The sequence below is a fragment of the Grammomys surdaster genome, unplaced genomic scaffold (assembly GCF_004785775.1).
Source record: "Grammomys surdaster isolate TR1022 unplaced genomic scaffold, NIH_TR_1.0 126198, whole genome shotgun sequence".
NCBI lineage: Eukaryota > Metazoa > Chordata > Mammalia > Rodentia > Muridae > Grammomys > Grammomys surdaster.
In genome coordinates this window covers 5,012,519-5,032,924 of record NW_021621003.1, presented here as the reverse complement: position 1 = coordinate 5,032,924, position 20,406 = coordinate 5,012,519, and the positions used below count along the sequence as shown (strand labels likewise).

Sequence of the window (20,406 nt, the reverse complement as noted above, 5' to 3'; positions counted from 1 at the left end):
CTCTACAATAATTCATGCTGAACTCTGGACCCAGATTAGCTGATATATACATGACAGACAAAACACTTTCATACTTCCCTCTAGTACATTTTTCTAAATTTTCTAAATGTACTAGAGGTTAAAGTTAAACCAGGAGCAGATAAACCATCTAAACAGTCCCATAACCCCTCAGGAAATAGCAGCAGTCATTAACAGTCTCTCCACCAAAAAGAGCCCAGGACCAGTTGGTTTTAGGGCAGAATTCTATCAGACATTCAAGGAAGACCTAATACCAATTCTCTTCAAACTATTCCACAAAATAGAAACAGAAGGAACACTACCCAATTCATTCTATGAAGCTACAATCACACTCATACCCAAACCTTGCAAAGACCCAACAAAGAAAGAAAACTTCAGACCAATCTCCCTTATGCAAAAATGCTCAATAAAATTCTCAGAAACCGAATCCAAGAACACAACAAAACAACCATCCATCATGATCAAGTAGGCTTTATCCCAGGAATGCAGGGATGGTTCAATATTTGGAAATCCATCAATGTAATCCACTATATAAACAAACTCAAAGAAAAAAAACGCATGATCATCTCACTAGATGATAAGAAAGCATTTAACAAAATTCAACATCCCTTCATGATAAAAGTCTTGGAAAGATAGGGAATTCGAACGCACACCTAAACATAGGAAAAGCAATATACAGCAAACCAGTAGCCAACGTCAAACTAAATGGAGAGAAACTTGAAGCAATCCCACTAAGATCAGGGACTAGACAAGGCTGCCCACTCTCTCCCTACCTATTCAATATAGTACTGGAAGTCCTAGCCAGAGAAATTAGACAACAAAAAGAAGTCAAAGGGATACAAATAGGAAAGGAAGAAGTCAAAATATCACTATTTGCAGATGATATGATAGTATACTTAAGTGACCCCAGAACTTCCACCAGAGAACTCCTAAACCTGATAAACAACTTCAGCAAAGTGGCTGGTTTATAAAATCAACTCAAACAAATCAGTAGCCTTCCTCTACATGAAAGATAAACAGACTGAAAAAGAGCACTTAGGGAGGGATCCATGGCTCCAGCTCTATATGTAAGGGAGGATGGCCCTGTAGGGCATAGGTGGGAGAGGAGATCCTTGGTCTGATGAAGGCTGGTCTCAGTGTGTGTGTGTGTGGGGGGGGGGGGGAAATTTGGGGGGGGGGGGGTGGGAGTTGGGGAGTAGGTAAGGGCACATCCTCATAGAAGCAGGAGGATGGGCGATGGATAGGGAGTTCCTGGGCAGGTGTAATGGGGTAAGGGGATAATATCTGAAATGTAAATAAAATATCCAATAAAAAAAACATAAGCTAAACTTTGAAATTATAACCTTTTCCCCACTATCCATGATTAGCTAACTTTTTCCAAACATATGATTTTTTTTTGGATGTTTAAAGCAATTAAAGATGTGCAAAACAAGACCAAAAGCCAATCTTACCTCTTCTGGGTTTAAAGCAACTGAAAAGAATTTAGTGAAGAGTAATAAGTCTCATATTCTACCATTCTCATTTCTGTTTTACAAGGGTGTCCTGCAGTAGTACAGTGCCCCCTGGAGGCACCTGTGAGCTAGGAACATCATCTCCTTTCAGATGGGAAATGTTCCCAGAGGCTCAGTTGGGGAAGGAGAATACAGGCATACTGCCTAGCAGCTAGAGTCCAATTTCACTGAGCCACTAGAAACCCTCATCAACAACTTGGCATTTTAAAATTATGCCAACGGCCTTTACACAAGCTGGCAAATACCTTTCCCTTCCCTTTGTCAATCATTCTTTCTTCTACTTCTTTTCTTCATTCTCACAATCATCGCCTTAGATTTTCCTACATCACAAGTTAAATCCTACATCTGTTTCTTCAAATGCCCTAGGGTAGCCTTCTGTTCTATCTACTGTCTCTCTTACACGGGTGCCATCCTCCTCCTAAATGACAGAGCTCTCACAGAGCCCCAGAAACATGAGATGAAGGTGACTTCTGCTCATCTCAGTTACTAAGAATAAGAAGACTAAAATGTACGGAGCTCCTACCCTCAAAGAATTTATGCATTAGAAGAGAGAGGTGTTCAAACTGCTGTTATCCTTGAACACCTGTGATTGTCAAACATTGTTCATGTTCAACAGCTAAGGAAGCCAACCTGTCAAAGACAAGGTGGGGGAACTCATGGTGTGAGGAAGTGTCACTGATACAGTCCCTGTATAAAGATTAAGATCCTGACAGGCTAGGTTTGTATTCCAGCAGAGCTACAGATACTGAGAACATTTATGAGAACAGACTGGGAGCTGTTACAGCTACATGTGGGCCATCACTGAGCCAAAGGATGACAGTGTAGGGAAGGCAAGAGGCAAGTGTAACTGCAAGACCAGACAGGAATGCCTCAGCCAGTGTTCTAGTTCCTGGGAACTGCAGACTTTGTATCAGACTGGTGACATGGACAGACCAGCCTGTTGCAGGAAGATGACTAAATAGAATAGGAATTTGAGAAAACAAAGGTCAATGATGGACAGTCTCCTTTTCCATATCAGTCAAGAAAGAAAGTCCAAGCTGTCTGAAAGATGACAAATATCCACCAAGAGGAAACTAGTTAATTAAACATAGAGCATTAACACAACTGAATATTGAACAGATATTAAAAATAAGCATTTATATATTTTCCTTCATGAAAATATACTTAATATAAGAAGAGACAGATAATTGTTTTTAGATTTTGGAAAATATATTCTCAAGTTTAAACCTGGAGAAGTTACAGTCGAGTCTAAATTTCTTCTCTATTATTTTTGCATTATTTGAAAAAAATATAAAGTTACTATACTATGTATATATTAAGATAGCATTTCTTTAATAATATATCTCTTAAAAATTATTGTAACAATGACTTAGACAACTGCATCCTGAAAAAATTAATTCAGTTATTTGATTAATTATAACCTGTTAATTTAGCAAGAAGGTTGGGGGGACAGACTCAAGGTAACAAAGAAACTTGTTTTAAAGTCTACCCTTTATATAGTCTTTAATGTAGTCTCCCAATATATTAGCATTTAGGTCACTGTGAAAAGAAACAAGACAGGAGACCATTCAGTCAATATTTACAGCTGATAACACTACTCCATCATAACTTTAGAAATGCAAATGTGCAGCATTCTAGCTACTGAAATCAAGTAACTCAGGTTATACCTATTGTGCCTGTGACTCCACTAGAGGGCATTAGGAAGGGGGTCAGAAGGTGGCATTTTAAAACTGTATAAATTGTAGTAACAGCTAACACTTGCTGAATGTTTGCTATAGTTCAGACACTCTCTACAAAGTGGCACTCCTCTGACATTTACTCCCAGCAATGATTCTGCACCTTACACATGGAAATCTTGGGAGCAACAAACACACTACAGAGCCAGTGAGGACTTGGAAGAATTTGCAACCAAGAAGTCTGCCCTTCTTGACCATCTTTATTGCAAAAGGTTTACCCTATACTGGACACTTCAGCCCCAGGAAGCCAGTAAATTTTTAGTAGCACACTAGAAAATCTGTGTGTATATAATGAATAACAAAGTCAAACAAGTATTCAGCCACAAAAAAAATGATACCCCAGAGCCTCTGAAAGCTGAAAAGTTATGTGCTAATAATGTGATATTACCATTAATCAATTGGAATTTTATATCAAATAACTTCTTTATTATACACAATATACTCACAAATGCTTCCAGTGGTGCATTTGCTAGTATCTGAACCATGTCTTGTACCGGGGTGGTGTCTAGTGGGACACTCTCTATTCTACCTTCTTTGGGCCTGGCTAGTAGCAGGGCTGGCAGAGTCGTACCGTATTTATTTGACCTATGAAAAAATATACTATTAAAATATATAACCAAGATACATCAAGTCACCAAAAACATGAACAATCAGCCTAGCACCTCCCAATGGGAGGCAACAGAAGGAAGCCTCACTGCTAGCTAGTGAGATAGTATCCACTGCAATTCCCACTACGAGAACTGAGGAAAGGTAGCCATGAGTTGCCAACCCAAGCTATACACTGAGGCATTGTCTCAAACAACAGCAAAGTATAAACATGTTAAAAGCCCTAGTGCTAAGGAAAAATTTCCCTCAATTTCTGAACAAATTTTTATGTGAGGTTATCTGAGAAAGTTCAGGAATATTGACAATCTGAAAGAAAATGACAATAATCTAAAGATGCCTTCTTTTCAACTTGCCCTCAAGAAAATGTCTAAATAGGACCTGGGACACACTGATCCACCTTTGTGGACTGCTCATCACAGGCCTGGGTAAGGCAGAGAACCAACGGCAAGCCTACAATCTGCTGGGTATGACAGTTAATGCCTTACCTATATCTATCCATTTATCCATCAGAGCACTTCTAAAGGTAGTCTTAGTCATCCTGTCTAACAGCTGAATGGGGTTCAGAGAGCAAAGGCTGGTACACACTGAACTCCAATGATGTACTCTAGACAGTGTGTGAAGAATCCACTTGTTACTAAATCTGATAGAATCCAAATCCTCTAAATCAAGTGAAAAATGTTGTGTGTGAACTACCAGTAAAGGCATATGGTGTGTAGAAGAACTTAACTTACATCAGAACTAAGTACAAACACTACAATACCATAAAGATTGTTAAAGACCCCATGCTTCAGATAACCAGAGAAGGTCTAAGTTGATGAGCTAGCTGCTTATAAACCAAACATTATGAAAATAGTATTGGCCAATGTCTTTATATCTTAAATGCGAAATTAACAGCAGAAAATAGTAGGTGATTATATTTTCAGATAGGTAGGTCATCTATTTTCTGGCTCAGTAAAACTTTCTAAAACTTGACTAGTTTCATAAAACAATCTAAATTTTCCCAAAAAGAAGTGTTCAAAATGAAAAAATCTGAGTTCAAAACAAAAGAATTAGTAACACTGTAGTCAGAAAATCCAAAGCACAAACTACTGTGGCTTAATAACTCCTGGGGCTGGTCTTGTGTGCTATGTATTCAGAAGCTGAGTTCTGTACCCCAGGATCAGGTTGCAGTCTAGACATGGGCGCTGTATTGACCAGAGTGCTGTAAAGAATGATCCCTAATAATTTCTGATTGGTAAATAAAAAGCTAGTGCCTAAGCTAGGGCAGAGGAGAGAGGAAGGTGGAACTTTGTATTAAGTATGAGGTCGCAGGTAGGGACCACAGGAAGAAATGACAAAGGAAGAAGGAGGGGGGTTGCTATAAGGCAGGGTGGACCATGAGAATGAACCCTGAGCATGTGGCCTGAGAAGTTCACCCTGTGGACACACATGGAACAGAGAAAGACTCGGTTACCAAGAAACACAGAGTCTATGGTTGGAATATAGATTAGAATAGCTCAGAATCTGCCCAGTTTGGCTTGCAGCTTAATAAAAATATCAGTTTTCTGTGTCTTTTGTTAGGGAGGTATATAGGCTAAAGTGGGCATAGCAATGCTCTGCAGATATCTGGGAGCAAAAGGGGGTTATAGCAACCCCCCAAAAAATTCTATTGTAAGTCTACACACACACACACACACACACACACACACACACACACACGAACTGTCCATGTGATGTGTTGATAAAAATTTCCAAATGTTTAGTCCACTCCTTTATTCTACAGCAACTAAAGTATACTGGTAACCCACCGCAATCCCTTCTCCATAGGTTAAACAACTGAAGTTTTTATGTTTTTTTTTAATATATATTCTTTGGTGGCAAATAAAAATGAGCCTCAAGAAGTAAAATCTCAATGCTATAAAAACTCCAAGGAAAACCTAAAGCACAAGTAACAGGATCCAAAGACTAAAGCTGATATAGGAGCAAAAATAAGTATGACCACTTCTGTGGGTGCCTTCAAAGTAAGTATGAGTCTAAGGTCTCTCCTATGACAATTCAGAAGGAGTATTGAAAGAATCTAGCAGCATGGTACTTCTCAGACAATCTCCATGGAAGAAAATTAAAACTTTAGAATCCTGGGGTGGACGGGTACACATGGGAGTGGAAGGGGAAGGAAAATGGCAGACCAGACTATACTCATCACTTGTGTGTTGACTAAAAAGTAACTTGTGGTTCTACTAAATCTCCGGATCAGTTGTGGAAAAACAAGCTGTACATTATACTGCGTCATTTCAAGTGTTCCAGAATTAGAAGAACAATAAACTTACAGTATCCAAACGTCATCTTCAGAATAAACTCCTGTGATGACAGAGCCTCTCAGCTGCTTTCCTGCTTCCCTGAAATATTCTTTTGCTGCAGAGACAGAGATGAGAGAAGCTTGTGAAACTTTAATGTCATGTGTGCTAGGCAACTGAGACAGACTTCACAGATGGCAGACTCCATTACCTTTACAATTCAAAGGCTGATGCTTAAGTGCAGACACAAAACAGCTAAAATAAATCTGTTTCATGGCACACCTAAAGAGGTATCTTGAGAGGATACAACTGTAGTTTCCTAAACAAATGTTCTCTTAATGATGATTTTAAGATTTATAGCACTCAAGAGCTGGAGAGATGGCTCAGCAGTTAAAAGCATTGGCTGCTCTTCCAAAAGACTGGGGCTCAATCCCCAGAACCTAAAAGGTATCTTAAAACTGTCTGTGGCTTCAGTTCCAGTTTCTCATACAGACATACACACAGGCAGAACAATAGTGTACATGAAATAAAAATAAATTTTTAAAGAAGTATAGCACTCTAATCATATAGAATGAACAAATAGATACTTGATATTTTTTATTGTGCCTACTAAAGGAAGGAAAATGGACACAGCTGTCTTTATACATATAGCCTGGAGAGAGGTGTGAGTATGGGAAATGATGCATATCTTAAAATCACCAGAGTATGAAAATGGCTATTACAATGAATTGAAAAGTAGGCAAGACTTATAGGTTTACTCTGTGGGCAGAGCTTTTCAGGGCAGGGATTTCCAAGGTGAGGATTGGTTTGGATTCCAAGTCCTGGGCTTGAGGATCTTAGGGATTGGTGGGTTTTCCTGCTCAGGGATTGGTGGCTTTATGTTGCCCCTTTTTCCTGCATTAGGCCATGAGTCAGGATGGCTTCCCAACTGCAGCAGCTTTTGCTGAGGTCCCATTGTGAGGAGCTGCTTCGGGAGGCTGGAGAAGAGGAACCACTGGTTGCTTTGACAGGTCCTGTGGTGGTATCTCACCAGGCAGGGGTGCTGGCTGTCCCTGTGGGGTACCGATTAGGGACTACAGGTGGCATACAAGCTAGAAAACTGGCTGAACATGAACCTGAGAGACAGCCAGAAAGCAAGCCAGAAAATACCATATTTCCGTGGCTGTGAGGTAGTTCTCTGACTGCAGGTCCTGTGTTCAGGGTTCTGCCATGATCTCCCTCAGTGATGTACTGTGACCTGGGAGTATAAACTGAAATAAACCCTTCCTTCTCCTGAACTGCTTTAGGTTAGACTACTGCATCTCAACACCAGAATCAAACTAGAACAATCATCAAAGTTTTGTTTTTTAAATGAGGGGAAATAACTGGAACACAATGACCAAGCCTCAATGTCATTAATGTTCAGCTACCTTAAACTATTCACTAATCAAGCAATAAAACCCCATTTTAAAATGAATAGCAAATATAATTTGCAATTACACAACCAACATAATTTGCCAAAAAGTTACTCCACTGAAAGTCTATTCCTATTAACTAGTTCAAAACCCACATAAAGACTCAAGTATTTTCTTAAAGAAGGAAAAGAGTACAAGTATTATTTGTAGACAAATTATATTCATCCAATCAAACTATACAGCCAAAATATTTATGAATAATACGAATCAGATGAGGAAAATGTACCTATAACTAAAATAAAAGTAAGATATTAACTCAGATACACTGTTTTCTCCCAAATGCATTAAAATAAAAATTTAAGTATGTAATCTTTAGGTACGTAAAAAAGGATGCAAAGAATGACATCAAATTTAACATCATATCTGTGATAATTATTCTAATTCACTAGATTTTTTGTAGGTTTTTTCCTCTTTACTTTTTTATTGGATATTTTATTTATTTACATTTCAGATGTCATCCCCTTTCCCCATTTCTCCTCCCTAGAAACCCCTATCCCATCCCTCCTCCTCCTTTTTTGATTTTACACCATTTTAATTGCATGCATGTATTAAGGTCAGTTCTAGGTTGAGGGTCTAGCAATACAATAGATGTAAATAGTCAAGGAACAAGCAAGACATTAAACACAAATAGTCAAAGAACAAGCAAGGCATTAAACATAATTAAACACTCCTGTGGTCAATGTTTCTAAGGGTTTATCAGGATGACCAAAATATCTGAGCCAACTTCCCTGTCCTAGCCCAAAGTCATTTTCATGTCTGAAGCCTACTTCCTTGTTCTAGCCTAATATTTAGATTCCTACCTGAAATTACTTCTTTGTTCTAGCCTAATGTCAGATTCCCGCCTGAAGACTACTTCCTTGTCCTTCACCAATGTCATATTTCTGCCAAGCAGCCCATTTTCTTGACTTTGGCCCATGTCAGATTCTTGCCAAGCAGCCCAAAGGCTCTCCGCCTCTCCTCTTTTATTTCATTAACAAGACTGAACCTGTCTTAGGTCGTTCTGATAAGAATGCCTTCCTTACCCATCATGGAATATGCATTATTCACTTCTGTCTTAGGTTGGTAAGGCTCTGTGCAGAATCTAAATGTCCTTGGCTTGTCAGCCTGTTAATTTCATATTTTGTAGGTTTTTAAGACAGTGTTTTTCTGCATAGCTTTGGCTGTTCTGAAACTGAGTATGTAGACCAGGCTAGCTTTGAACTCACAGAGATCACCTGCCTCTGCCTCCCAAGAGTTGCAATTAAAGGTGTGTGCTAACTGACTAGGTTTTAAAAGTCTAAGGTAGTGGTTCAACCTGCAGGTTTTGATCCCTTTGGGGGTTAAATGACCCTTTCACCTAAGACCCTCAAAAATATCAGATATTTATATTATGATTCATTACAATAGGAAAATTACAGTTTGAAGTAGCAATGAAAATAATTTTATGGTTGAGGATTACCACAACATGAGGAACTGTATTAAAGGGTCACAGCATTAGGAAGGTTGAGAACCACTGGCCTAAGATATTAGTGAACATACTTTTGGGTGTAAAGTTGTGAGAACAAGTATGTCTCTCCATCTGTATGTCTTTCTTGTGATTTGTTATGGGCTCTTTTCCTTCTGTTGGTTTTGTTTTATCTTATATTTTATGTTATTATTATCTCTCAGATGCCAGTTTGTTATCTAAGGGGAGACAGAAAAAGGGTGGGGAGGAGGGAAAGTGGAGAGGAATTGGGAGGAGTAGAAGGAAGGGAAACTATAATCAGGATATTATATGGGAAAATCTTTCAATCTTAAAAATGAAAATTCAAAAACAAACAAAAGAAGGACACACACACACACACACACACACACACACACCCATGAATACTGACATGCATCTCTGCTTCCTGGCCTGCCAGCATGTGATTGTTAGTAGCCTCATGCTCATGCCTCCACACCTTCCCTGCCATGCTGGACTATGCTCCCAAATTGAGTAAAAACAGGTCTCCTTTAAGTTGCCTCTTGTCAGGTAATTAGTCACAGCAGCAAGAAAATTAATATAGACTCTTTGAGTAATTGTGTCATAGGTTTTTCTTCAAATTTCTATATTTAAAATTCTCTACAAGAAGAATTTTTTAACAGTTATTAAACAACAACTGTTTAAACTGTGCAATTTAAAAGTGTGGGCTAAGGAGATGGCTCAGTGGGCAAAATACTGCATAAACATAATGAAGTGGAGTTTGATTCCAAGAAAACACAGTAAAAAATAAATGCTGGGCAGTGTGCATCTATAATCTCAGCACTATGAGGTGGGGACAGGGGGATTCCCAGGGCTTACTGACCAACCAGGCCAGCCAATTTGCGAGCTCTGGGTTTAATAAGAGACTCTGCCTCAAAAAATGAGGACAGCTCAGAAGATGACACAAAATGTCAATCTCTGGCCTCTACAGATGTATTCACAGGCAACTGACTGTTCGTGTATGTGCACACACATGCCCACCCACCCATATGCATGCATGCAGCAAACACAAAATAAAAAAGGGAGAGTTCCACTCTACTTACCGGATATCATGGCTGGACTAAAGAGCCCCAGTACTGACACACTTGTAAAGCCAAACAGGTCTTTATATAATTCCCCGCGTAGATATTTTTCTGCTTCTTGGATGGATGCTATGTTCACTGGACAGGAGATCTTGTTTCTGGATAAATATATAACTATGCTCAAAATTAATTCTTAAAGATATTTTATAGTTTGTAAAAAACACAGAATCTAGCAAACAATAGATTACATAGACTATGGACAAAAATTATTCTTTTCAAAAAAATATCACTCTAACTGAAAGAGACAGAACATGCACCAAGCTTCATTATCAGTATTTACTCTGTGATCTCAGCTCTAGCATCCTTGACCCTATTAAAAGCATGTCAACAAAGTATGGAGTTAGAACTAGAGCCTCAAACTTAGAAACCTTAAGAGTGAAGATGAATACTTACAACTGGATAAACTTCAGGAGATCTTTAGTTCCCAACATACCAGTATAAGACACTGGGCTCTCTCCTTCCTTGTACAACTTTACCATGGGAAATGCAGTAACATTTTGCTTCGTACATACATCAGACCAATCTGCACAATTTATTCTAGTGAGAAGGATAGTGGACCTGCCTGAATTAAAGGGAAATGCACATTTTATAAACACTAATGCAGAATGTTCGTTACTTTGATTCAGTACTGTTTAATCCCACCATTTCAAGTGTGTGCCCAGCATGACACACTCCTGCAGACCTCTTCCCCTGATCTCTGTGAGGTCTTCCCTTGATGATATTTTCCACTCTTATGCAGCTAAGAAAACAGAGCAACATTTTTCTCATCTCCCTGTTCCTAACCCTCCCATCCCTACTCAGTCACTCACTACCTTTTCAATTTTACAACTCTTAATTTTACATGTTTCCAGTTATAGTCTATTTATATTTATATTTATATTTATTTCCATTATTCTTTCTGCTGGATAACTATGATGGGTTTCTACTTCACATCCCAGATTTAGTATCTCTAAAATACTGCTAAAGATAACATTTTCTAAATCAAATCTGTTCTGGTGCAGCAAACTCCTCCTTGCCCATCACCAATCCCTGTTCTGCTACGAGCTCATCCCCACCAAGCTTTGTAGGGATAGGTATGTGTCACTATGATGCTATTTCATGAACACTTTGCCTGGAACCCCATCTGGACCAGGTCCCTCTGCTACATGCTATGACAGAACTACATTACTCAGTTCCTAGTCACGTTTTGTAGCTCTGTGTTTATCTGCATCGTCTGATGAATGTTTGTCTCTATGAAGAAAACTTCTTGGGAGAAGGGGTTGTGTCTGTACTCGTCACCATCAAAGCATGAACCTGGGGCCTCAATTATCATCCCCACCGAAACACAATAATCTCTTGTCATCCCAGGAAAATGCATAGGACAAAAGGCATATATTCTTACTTGTTCAACAACAAAACACTTAAAGTTCTCTGAAATATACAGATCATTGGGTGAAAACAGATTTTTAAAAAATCAACTAACACCAACACCACATAATTAAACTAAGAAAAGGAGAAATTCATTTTAATAAAAAGTGTCAATATATTAGATTAAGATTGAATAGAAATATGTAGCAGTGGAGGATGGGGGACTAGGAGTAACCACTAGAAAGTCCTAGATGCTAAGGAAGCAAGTAGTTCCCAGACAGCGGGACGGGGGGAGGGGGGGGGAATGGGGGGTTTGGGGAGGGGTAACCGGAAAGTGGGATAAACAAATAAAATAATTGATTAAAAAAAAAAGAAATCTCTATCAACATGTGAATCACTCCTAAACTGTTCTCTCAAATTGATAACTTTGATTTTTCTTTTAAATAAAAAAGAGCGCTGATACATGTTAAAGTTATAAGACTTCTTATACTGAAGGAATGAGCAAAAGAAAGTAGACTCACTATTGATTTATATTTCAGTCAACAACCTAATATGCTGGCATGCCTAGAGTACCACATCCCATAAATTTCACTAACACATTAACTTCAAATAGAATCTCTAATCTGAAGGTGGGGGTTCTTTGATATAATAACTACATTAAGTATTAAAAATTTGACATTTGCTGCCACCTTGTGGCTGAGGAAAATACTCACAATCTTGGACAAAAAAAAATGGCTTTTTTCTCAAGGGGCCAACATCAAAGACAGAACATAGGGTTAATGTCCAAAGTACTATAATATTTTTATAACTTAAAAGTTTACAGTACACACTGACCATTCTTTGAGTAACGCATATGATTGGAAAGGGGACTGTCAGATATATGGTTATATACTAATTCATGGGCTATTGACAATAGTTTGGCTGGATGGCTGAAGACTTGAAAACTGGTAAGAAACACATTTGGGGAAGAGGTATGTGAATAGATCTCACCAAAGCAGCAAAGGATACAAAGACACTTGTATCCCGTGGAGATGTCCATCAAAAGCCCAGGAGTTCAATAATCAAGTAGACAGGATGGCCTACTCTGTGGAAAGGCAACCTCTTCCCCTGGCCATCCCAGTAGACCCATGTTGTAGAGATGGAGATGATACATGGGATCAACAACGTGGACTTCCAGTCACCAAAGCTGACTTGGCTACAACTGCTGCTGAATATCAGACCTGACAATAGTAGAGACCAACACTGCAGCCCCCTATATATGGCAGCATTCCCCTAGGTGACCAGCTAGCAACTGGTAGCAGACTAACTACACTGGACTACGATGGAGACAGCAGCATATCACTCTTAACCAAACAGATATTTTGGCTAGGGACTTGCTCCTCCTGCATGTAATGCTTCTGACAAAACTATTATCCACTATTATGATATTCCATCCACAAACTCAGTGAAGGCCTTACTCACCATCATGATATTCCATCTTTAGACTCAAAGAGGCCTTATCCACTGTTGTGATATTGCATCCATGGACTCAAAGGCTTTTTCCACCATCATGATATCCTGTACAGTACTTAAACTAGGAAACTCATTTCACAGTAAAAGAAGTGCAGCAATGAGCTCTTACACACAGAATTCACTGGTTTTACTATGCAATCAATCTACCAGGCTTGGTAGAATAGTAGAATATCCTTTTAAAGACAAAGTTATGGTGCCAACTAGGTGACACTAACCTGGAGGGCTGAAGCAGAGTTCTCCAGAAAGTTCCACTTGCTCTGAATCAGTGCCCAATACACGGTACCATTTCTCCTACAGCAGGATTCAGGCATCCAGAAGCAAGTCAAATGGGAATGGTGCCCCTCACCACCTGGAGCAGCCCATCAGAAAAATTTTGCTTTCCATTCCTGTGACTTTTACTCTTCTGCATTAGAAGTTCTGGCTCCAGATAGAGAACTGTTTCTGCCAGAAACCATAACCAACATTCCACAGATATAGAAGTTAAGACTCCTCACGGTTGCCTTAGGATACCTCATTCCCTTGAGTCAGCATACTAAGAAAGAAATTACTCTATTATGAAGAGTGATTGATCCAGACTGTCTTAAGGAAATCAGGCTGCTTCTTCACAATGACAACAAGGAAGAGTGTGTCTGGAGTTTATCAGATCCTTCTGGGTGTCTCTTGGTGTGTTACCATGTCCTGTGAAGAGGGTCAATAGGAAACTACAGCCCAATCCAAAGAGGATGAGAAATGGCCCAGACATTTCAAGAATAAAAGTGCAGCTCAACCCTCTAGGTAAAGAACAAAGACCTGCTGAGGTACATGCTCAGGTGGAATAAATACAGAATGAGTGTTGTAGAAGTTAGTTACAAACACTAGCTAAGGCCTTTTGAAAAAAGTTACAGAAACAAGCTGTACCCAGCTTGGTGGGAGGAGAAGGTGATCTTTCTTCTCCTCCAGTCCATTCTTCTTGAGGCAGCCGAGGGGGATGGGAAGAGCATAGGCAGTGGGTAAGACCTAAGGTTAGGCTACTGTAGCTGGCCTGCCCTCTGGTATCCTCTGTCCAGAAACTGTTGTTTCTGGCACTTAACACCTCAGCCCAGGGACAGCAGGGAATTAGGCAAATAACCTCAGTACTCTCTCTGCAGGTGCTGCTAGGCTCTAACTTAGGTCTGTTGGTTTGAGGTCACAGGAAGAAAAGACACTTAAAGAAGTTATTATAGTTTATTGCTAAGTGTAATAAGTTTCCTATGAAAGCTATCTAAGGGGAAAAGTAGGAAGGTTCTAAGTGGGGAAAAGGAAAAAAATTCTAATAAAGGAAAAATTCTAAGTAGAGAGATTCTAAGCAGGGAAGAAAGAAAAAGGGAGTGAGGAGAGAGAAGAGGGAGAGAGAGAGGAAGTAAGAGAGAGAGAGAGGAAGTGAGAGAGAGAAAGTGAAGTGAAGTGACCGCTAACGAACGTCCCTTTGTCTTATACATCATTCGGAGTACCTGATCACATGTTACAAAGTTCATCACAAGTTCACGCCAAAATTCAAATCATAAATTGAAATAGAAGTTTACAATCAAGAATGTTTACATGCATATCCATTAGGAGTAATTATCTGACTAAACATCCATCACCTGTCTAGCTCCACAGGTTCACAGAAGGTTTAAAACTATAACTAAGAAATTAGTGAAATTTTGTATAGATAAACCCAGGCAATATTTTCTCTTCTGTCCTAGCACCTATAATAAATCGTGAGTTCCCTTTTAGTGACCTTTGGTTAATTGTTTTACACCCACCTTGGAATGTGTTCTGAGCAGGAGGGGGTCTGGTTACCATCTAAGGGCTGTTAACTGATGACACTTGGGAGACTGGCAGAGTTCTCATAGCAGTTTTGACTATCAGAAAGGGACACAATAGCAGTCCCACTATAAAAGAGCTTTATAATCATTGATATAATTTTAGGAATTCTTATAGGATCATCATTAAGACTTAAGAAGTCATCTATTTGTCTATATAGCATCACTACAAGACAGTACACCTTCGTGAGTCTACAGAGATCTGCTCCAAAGGGGAGTGCTATTGCTTAGTGATTGTTATATATTTTTAATAATAATAATAATAATAATAGGAAAAGCATATTAATAGCAGGATCTTTCCTAAAATATGTCCGGCCACAGCCTTGCTGATGGGGCACACTTGTCGCAGATTATATAATAATCCGAGGCAAGCATTTCAAGATGATCAACTGCTAATTATTAGCTTGTCCTATTATGGCTCCTGCCAAAGAATGCTGTTATGAATGTTTCTGTTTTGTTTTGTTAAGAATGTGCTTGTACATCTATAAGCAGATATTTGTGTTTTCTTTCTTCTAGTTCTTCATCATATACTGTAACACTTATTGAGGTAATATCTGTAATTAAATATTGTAAATCTACATTATCAATTATGTGTGCTAAGTCTATAGTATAAAAACTATATAACACTAAAAGACTAGGCATTTCTTAAGATATTTTTTCACTGAATCTCAGGGGAAACAGTGTATTTGGTGTTTGTGAGACAGTCACATTACAATAGACAGAACTATGACTTGATACTGGAAATTAAACATGATATATGGAGATATGGCTGGATGTCAGGTTGACAAGGGGTGAACTTGTGATGGTTATTCTTTTTGTCAACTTGAATTGGAATTGGAATTGACTGAAAAGTAAGCTACTGGGCACACCTGCAAAGGATTTCCCTGATCAGGTAATGTGAAGTAAAAACGTGTATCCTGAATGTAAGTAGCAACTTACTATGACAGCCAAATAAAGGAAGTCCTGAGGAAATTTTGCTTCACTGCTCCCATGTCTCACTGCTGTCATGTGAGTTGAATCTCCCTGTTCATCTGCTCAGTTGTTGCTGCTTCTCCTGCTGATACATGTTTTTGATGATATCAGAGCCTAACTTCTTTAAGCTTCCAATACTGACTGAAGACTGATGGCTCTGCAGGAATCCTTCCGACTTTCAGAATCACTGGAATTGCAGAGGCATCCAGTTCAGGGACTGGGCAGCTACTAGGCTCTAAGGCTCTCCATGCAGAAACAGCACTGTTGGATTACCCAAACATAGTGTATAAGCCAATCTAACAAGTTCTCTCTTAACATATTCATTCTCCTGGTTCTGTTCCTCTAGAGATTCCTGATACAACAAAAATATTAAGTATAAAATGCTCCAGAATCTGAATGTAGTTGGGTGTTCATATAACACAAGTAGAAAATTCTACAGACGAATGTGACAAACTATAATCAGAAAAATACTGGCTACAATTACCTTGATGCTATGTTTACAGGATTTATGTGAACCATAAATGAATTTTTATGTTTAGATCTTAATCTTATTCCCAAGATATCTCATTATATCATTATATGCTTTTTATATCATATTAAAATAAATTAAATAATTTATTTTCAAATTAAATACATCTAAACTACTTCTGTTCTTCGGTTTTTCAGGTATGTAATATTTAACCTGTATAGGGGTCAACACTGATGCAAAATACTGTTATTGATATTATTGTGCTGGTTGCTTTTATCGACTTGACATAAATGCAGCCATTATCTGAAAAGAGGGAATCATAAATGAGAAAATGCCTTCATAAGACTGGCCTATAGGCATGTCTGTGGAGTACTGTCTTAATTAATGATTGATGGGTAGTCCTACATTATATACAAAAGCAGGCTGAGAAAGTAAGGACAGCAAGCCAGTAAGCAGTATTTTTTCATGGCCTCTAATCAGTTCTACCTCCAAATTCCTTCCCTGAGTTCCTTTCGTGAAGGACTATAAGCTATAAGGAGAAATAAACCCTCTTGTTACTAAGTTGCTTTTGGCAATAGTGGTTTGTCATAGCTATAGAAAGCAAGAAAACTAATCTCCTGCAACCCATCAGCTACAAAGGCCAGGGAAGCAGGTAATATATCTTCAGACCTTCACTTTATTGTCTCTGCTTCAAATCCAGTCCTCCTGTCTCATCCCCAACTCTGTACCTGGATCACATATGATCACTTATGTAAATGACGGCCTTTCATTCCTCCTCAGCCCCATATCTAGAGGACAACACAGATCTTCTCCTGTGGCCTTCCTGACCACCTATCCCTTTGCTTTAGGCAGCAATACCCTCAGACATTTCTTGGGAACCCACCTCACCACGCTGACCAAGGGGATTGGTTGGCAATTTTCAGGTCTTTACTCTCACTCTTCTCTAAACCCAACCCCCTAGTCTGATCCCTAGCTCAGTAGCAGATTACCTGTTGTAGCCTCTCCTCATTCTCTACTACTAGTCCAAAGGAATAAGTATATACTGGTGGAATACCTTGTTCTCCTCCCTTCTGTGGACTACATCAACCCCACTTCAAGCCCATTTCCATGCCTAAGCATCTCCTCCCAATATCAAAAATACCACATTCTAACTGGAATACCCAGTATTCACAACTGGCAGGATCTCAGAAGCATTACCTACCAGGCAACCCACTTGTAAATACCAGAGAGGGCAACAGAAACCAATGAACAGAACATCAACACAACAAAGATGAGACCCAACATCAGGACCAGATGCCTAAATATCAGCATAAAAAACCCCACCACTAAAACCCAGCAACTCCACCACAGTAGGCCCTAAAAAATGCAACATAGCTAAAGAAGAGGTCAAGTACCTCATTACAGGCTTTACAAATATGGTAGAAGTCCTTAAAGAGGAAGTTAATAAATCCATTAAAGAAATCTATGAAGATACAAAATAACAGTGGAAAAATGAAAAAAACAGTTCAAGACTTGAAAGTAGAAATAGAATCAATAAAGAAAACACAAACTTAGAAAAACCTAGAAATGAAAAATTCAGAAACTTGAAAAGGAATCTCAGAGGTTAAGCTGTACCAACAGAATACAAAAAATACAAGAGTCTCAAACAGGAAAGACAAGATAAAAGAAATGGATACCTCAGTGAAAGAAAATGGTAATGTTTTTTAAATGTAAGGCACAAGACATCAGAAAATCTGGAACACTATAAAAAGATCAAGTCTGTAAATGACGGAAATAGAGGAAGGAAAAGAAACACAGGTCAAAAGCACAGAAAAATATTTTAAACAAACTAATAGAAGAAAATTTCTCTAAAGAAGGAAGTGTCTATCAAGGTACAGGAAACATACATAACACCAAAAAAATGGACTGGAACATAAAAGACAGTTTCCATGACACATAATAATGAAAACAATAAAAGTATAGAACAAAGAAGAATATTAAAGCTGCAAGGGAAAAGGCCATATAACAAATAAAGGAAGACCTATTAGAATGAGGCCTGACTTCTCATGGAGACTATCCAGGAGGGCCTAGACAGATAGTCTACAAACTCTAAGAGACCACAGATACCAGCATAGACTACGACTAAGCAAAACATTCGATCACAGAAGATGGTGAAAGACATTCCGTGATAAAACCAAATTTAAGTATCGATCTATAAATCTAGCTCTACCAAAGATGCTAGAAAAAAAAATCCACTCAAAGAGGCTACCTGCACCCAAGATCATAAGTGTTTAATACAGGGAAGAGGGCATGTTTGTGTTTTTTCTGCAGGAGGCTGAAGGAGCATGGTGGCTCCCAGAGTGGTTCATGAGAAATGCTGATGCCAGGACAAAGAATGATGCTGACCTGTGAGCTTACTGGGTGCCCTGACAATGGTGACTGGGAAGCTGTATTAGACATATATTCCTGATTTACTTTTGCTTACCTGTACCCCAGATTGGACAAGCTGCCTTGCCTCAAGTTCTTAGACCTTGTGGAACAGAGAATCAAAAAGAGAAGTTATAATGACTCTTATATTTTTCTTAAATGTGAACACTTATTCGGACTCAATCATGGACTGGTCTTGAAATCAATCCAATATTGGAAATAACAGTCTTCATTTAGAAGTCTGGTTCCAGACATTTTCAGAGACATATTTGAAAGTTAGCTGAAGTTCTCTATGATGCTATGTTAGCAAGAGATAAAGTTGGGACAGGATCTGGATTTCAAACACATGTTAGTACAAGTGTTAAGGCTCTTTTAACTGTCAGGTTAAAATTACTTTTGTTTCTTCTACAGTATTTAACTAAGTTGCATTGATTGTACACTTTCTAACTGTGTTAGTGTGTTGAAGCCCAGCACATCTGTTTATGGAGGTCTATCAAACCAGCTTTTGTTTTATTGCCCTGAGTATCACAGAACCTTGGTATTCTGAAAAAAGCTTGCAAGTACCGGAAGAAGTGAGTAAGACTTTAAGCAGAAGCAAGAGGATAGTGGGCTTGATTATTGCTGGTATAACAGCGTTAATTACATTAATTGCTAGCACCACTGCTTCTGCAATAGCTTTGACACAAGAAGTCAAAACAGCTACTTTTGTTAATCATTTAGCAAAAAATGTTACTAATGTGTTGAATATACAAGAAGATTTAGATAGGTGTTTGGAACAATGGATTGATACTCTTTATCCTATTTAAATTATTGGAAAGAGGTTCAGAGTTTAAGAGTAAAGAGCCATCTCGAGTGTCATGAGGAATACCACTGGATTCGTGTTAGTTCTAAAATGTACAGTGGTAATCACTATAATTCGGAAAAAGTTTAAAGACACTTGCAGTGTATTTGGCATAATTCGAACAACTCTCTGGATGTTTTAACTTTACATAGTGAGCTTATGAATTTAAAGAATGCTGCTCTGCTGAGATTTAATGCTACAGATACTAGTGATAAAATTACCCATGGCCTGAGGTCAGTATTTCTATTTTGGTCAAGCTTCAAGAATAGTATATATAGCTTGATCATGCTAGCCCTTTTTGTCCTGGAAATACTTTTATTCCTGCCCAACATGTTAAAGCTTGTCTTGAACAACATCAACATGTTGTCAGCCAAAGTACATGGCTTGAAACTGAAAATGGACCCTCAGACAGAGTTATTAAATTAACAGGCTGGCAAGTCAAGGATGTGTAAGATTCTACACAGAGCCTTACCAACTTAAGACAGAAGTGCATTGCTTTGGATAATGCATAACCCATGATGGGTAAGGAAGGAATTCTTGGCAGAACAATCTAAGACAGGCTCAGTCTTGTTTATGAAATAAAAAAAAAGGGGGAAGAGGCAGAGAGCTTTTGGGGCCACTTGGCAAGAATCTGAGATGGACCAAGGACAAGGAAATGGGGTGCTTGGCAGGAATATGACATTGGCCAAGGACAAGGAAGTGGGCTTCAGGCAGGCATCTGACATTAAGCTAGAACAAAAAAGTAATTTCAGGCAGGAATCAACAAAGAAGTACTTTCAGGCAAGAATCTAAATCTTAGGCTAGAACAAGGAAACAGACTTCAGACATGAAAATGACTTTGGGCTAGGACAGGGAAGTAGGCTCAGATGTTTTGGT

The 20,406-nt window shown here is 38.7% G+C and overlaps 1 protein-coding gene across 6 annotated transcripts in view; it reads right to left on the bottom strand.

Moving 5' to 3' along the window:
• The window catches only part of Txndc16 (thioredoxin domain containing 16), an 82,769-nt gene that overhangs the window by 8,362 nt on the left and 54,001 nt on the right, over nt 1-20,406 (bottom strand). For all 6 annotated transcript variants that reach the window (XM_028758643.1, XM_028758645.1, XM_028758644.1 and 3 more), the window contains 4 exons: nt 10,554-10,722; nt 10,122-10,258; nt 6,178-6,262; nt 3,712-3,850 (listed from right to left, as the gene is read on the bottom strand). In XM_028758643.1, the coding sequence (XP_028614476.1) occupies nt 3,712-3,850; nt 6,178-6,262; nt 10,122-10,258; nt 10,554-10,722 (530 nt within the window). The remainder of the gene's footprint in view (nt 1-3,711; nt 3,851-6,177; nt 6,263-10,121; nt 10,259-10,553; nt 10,723-20,406) is intronic.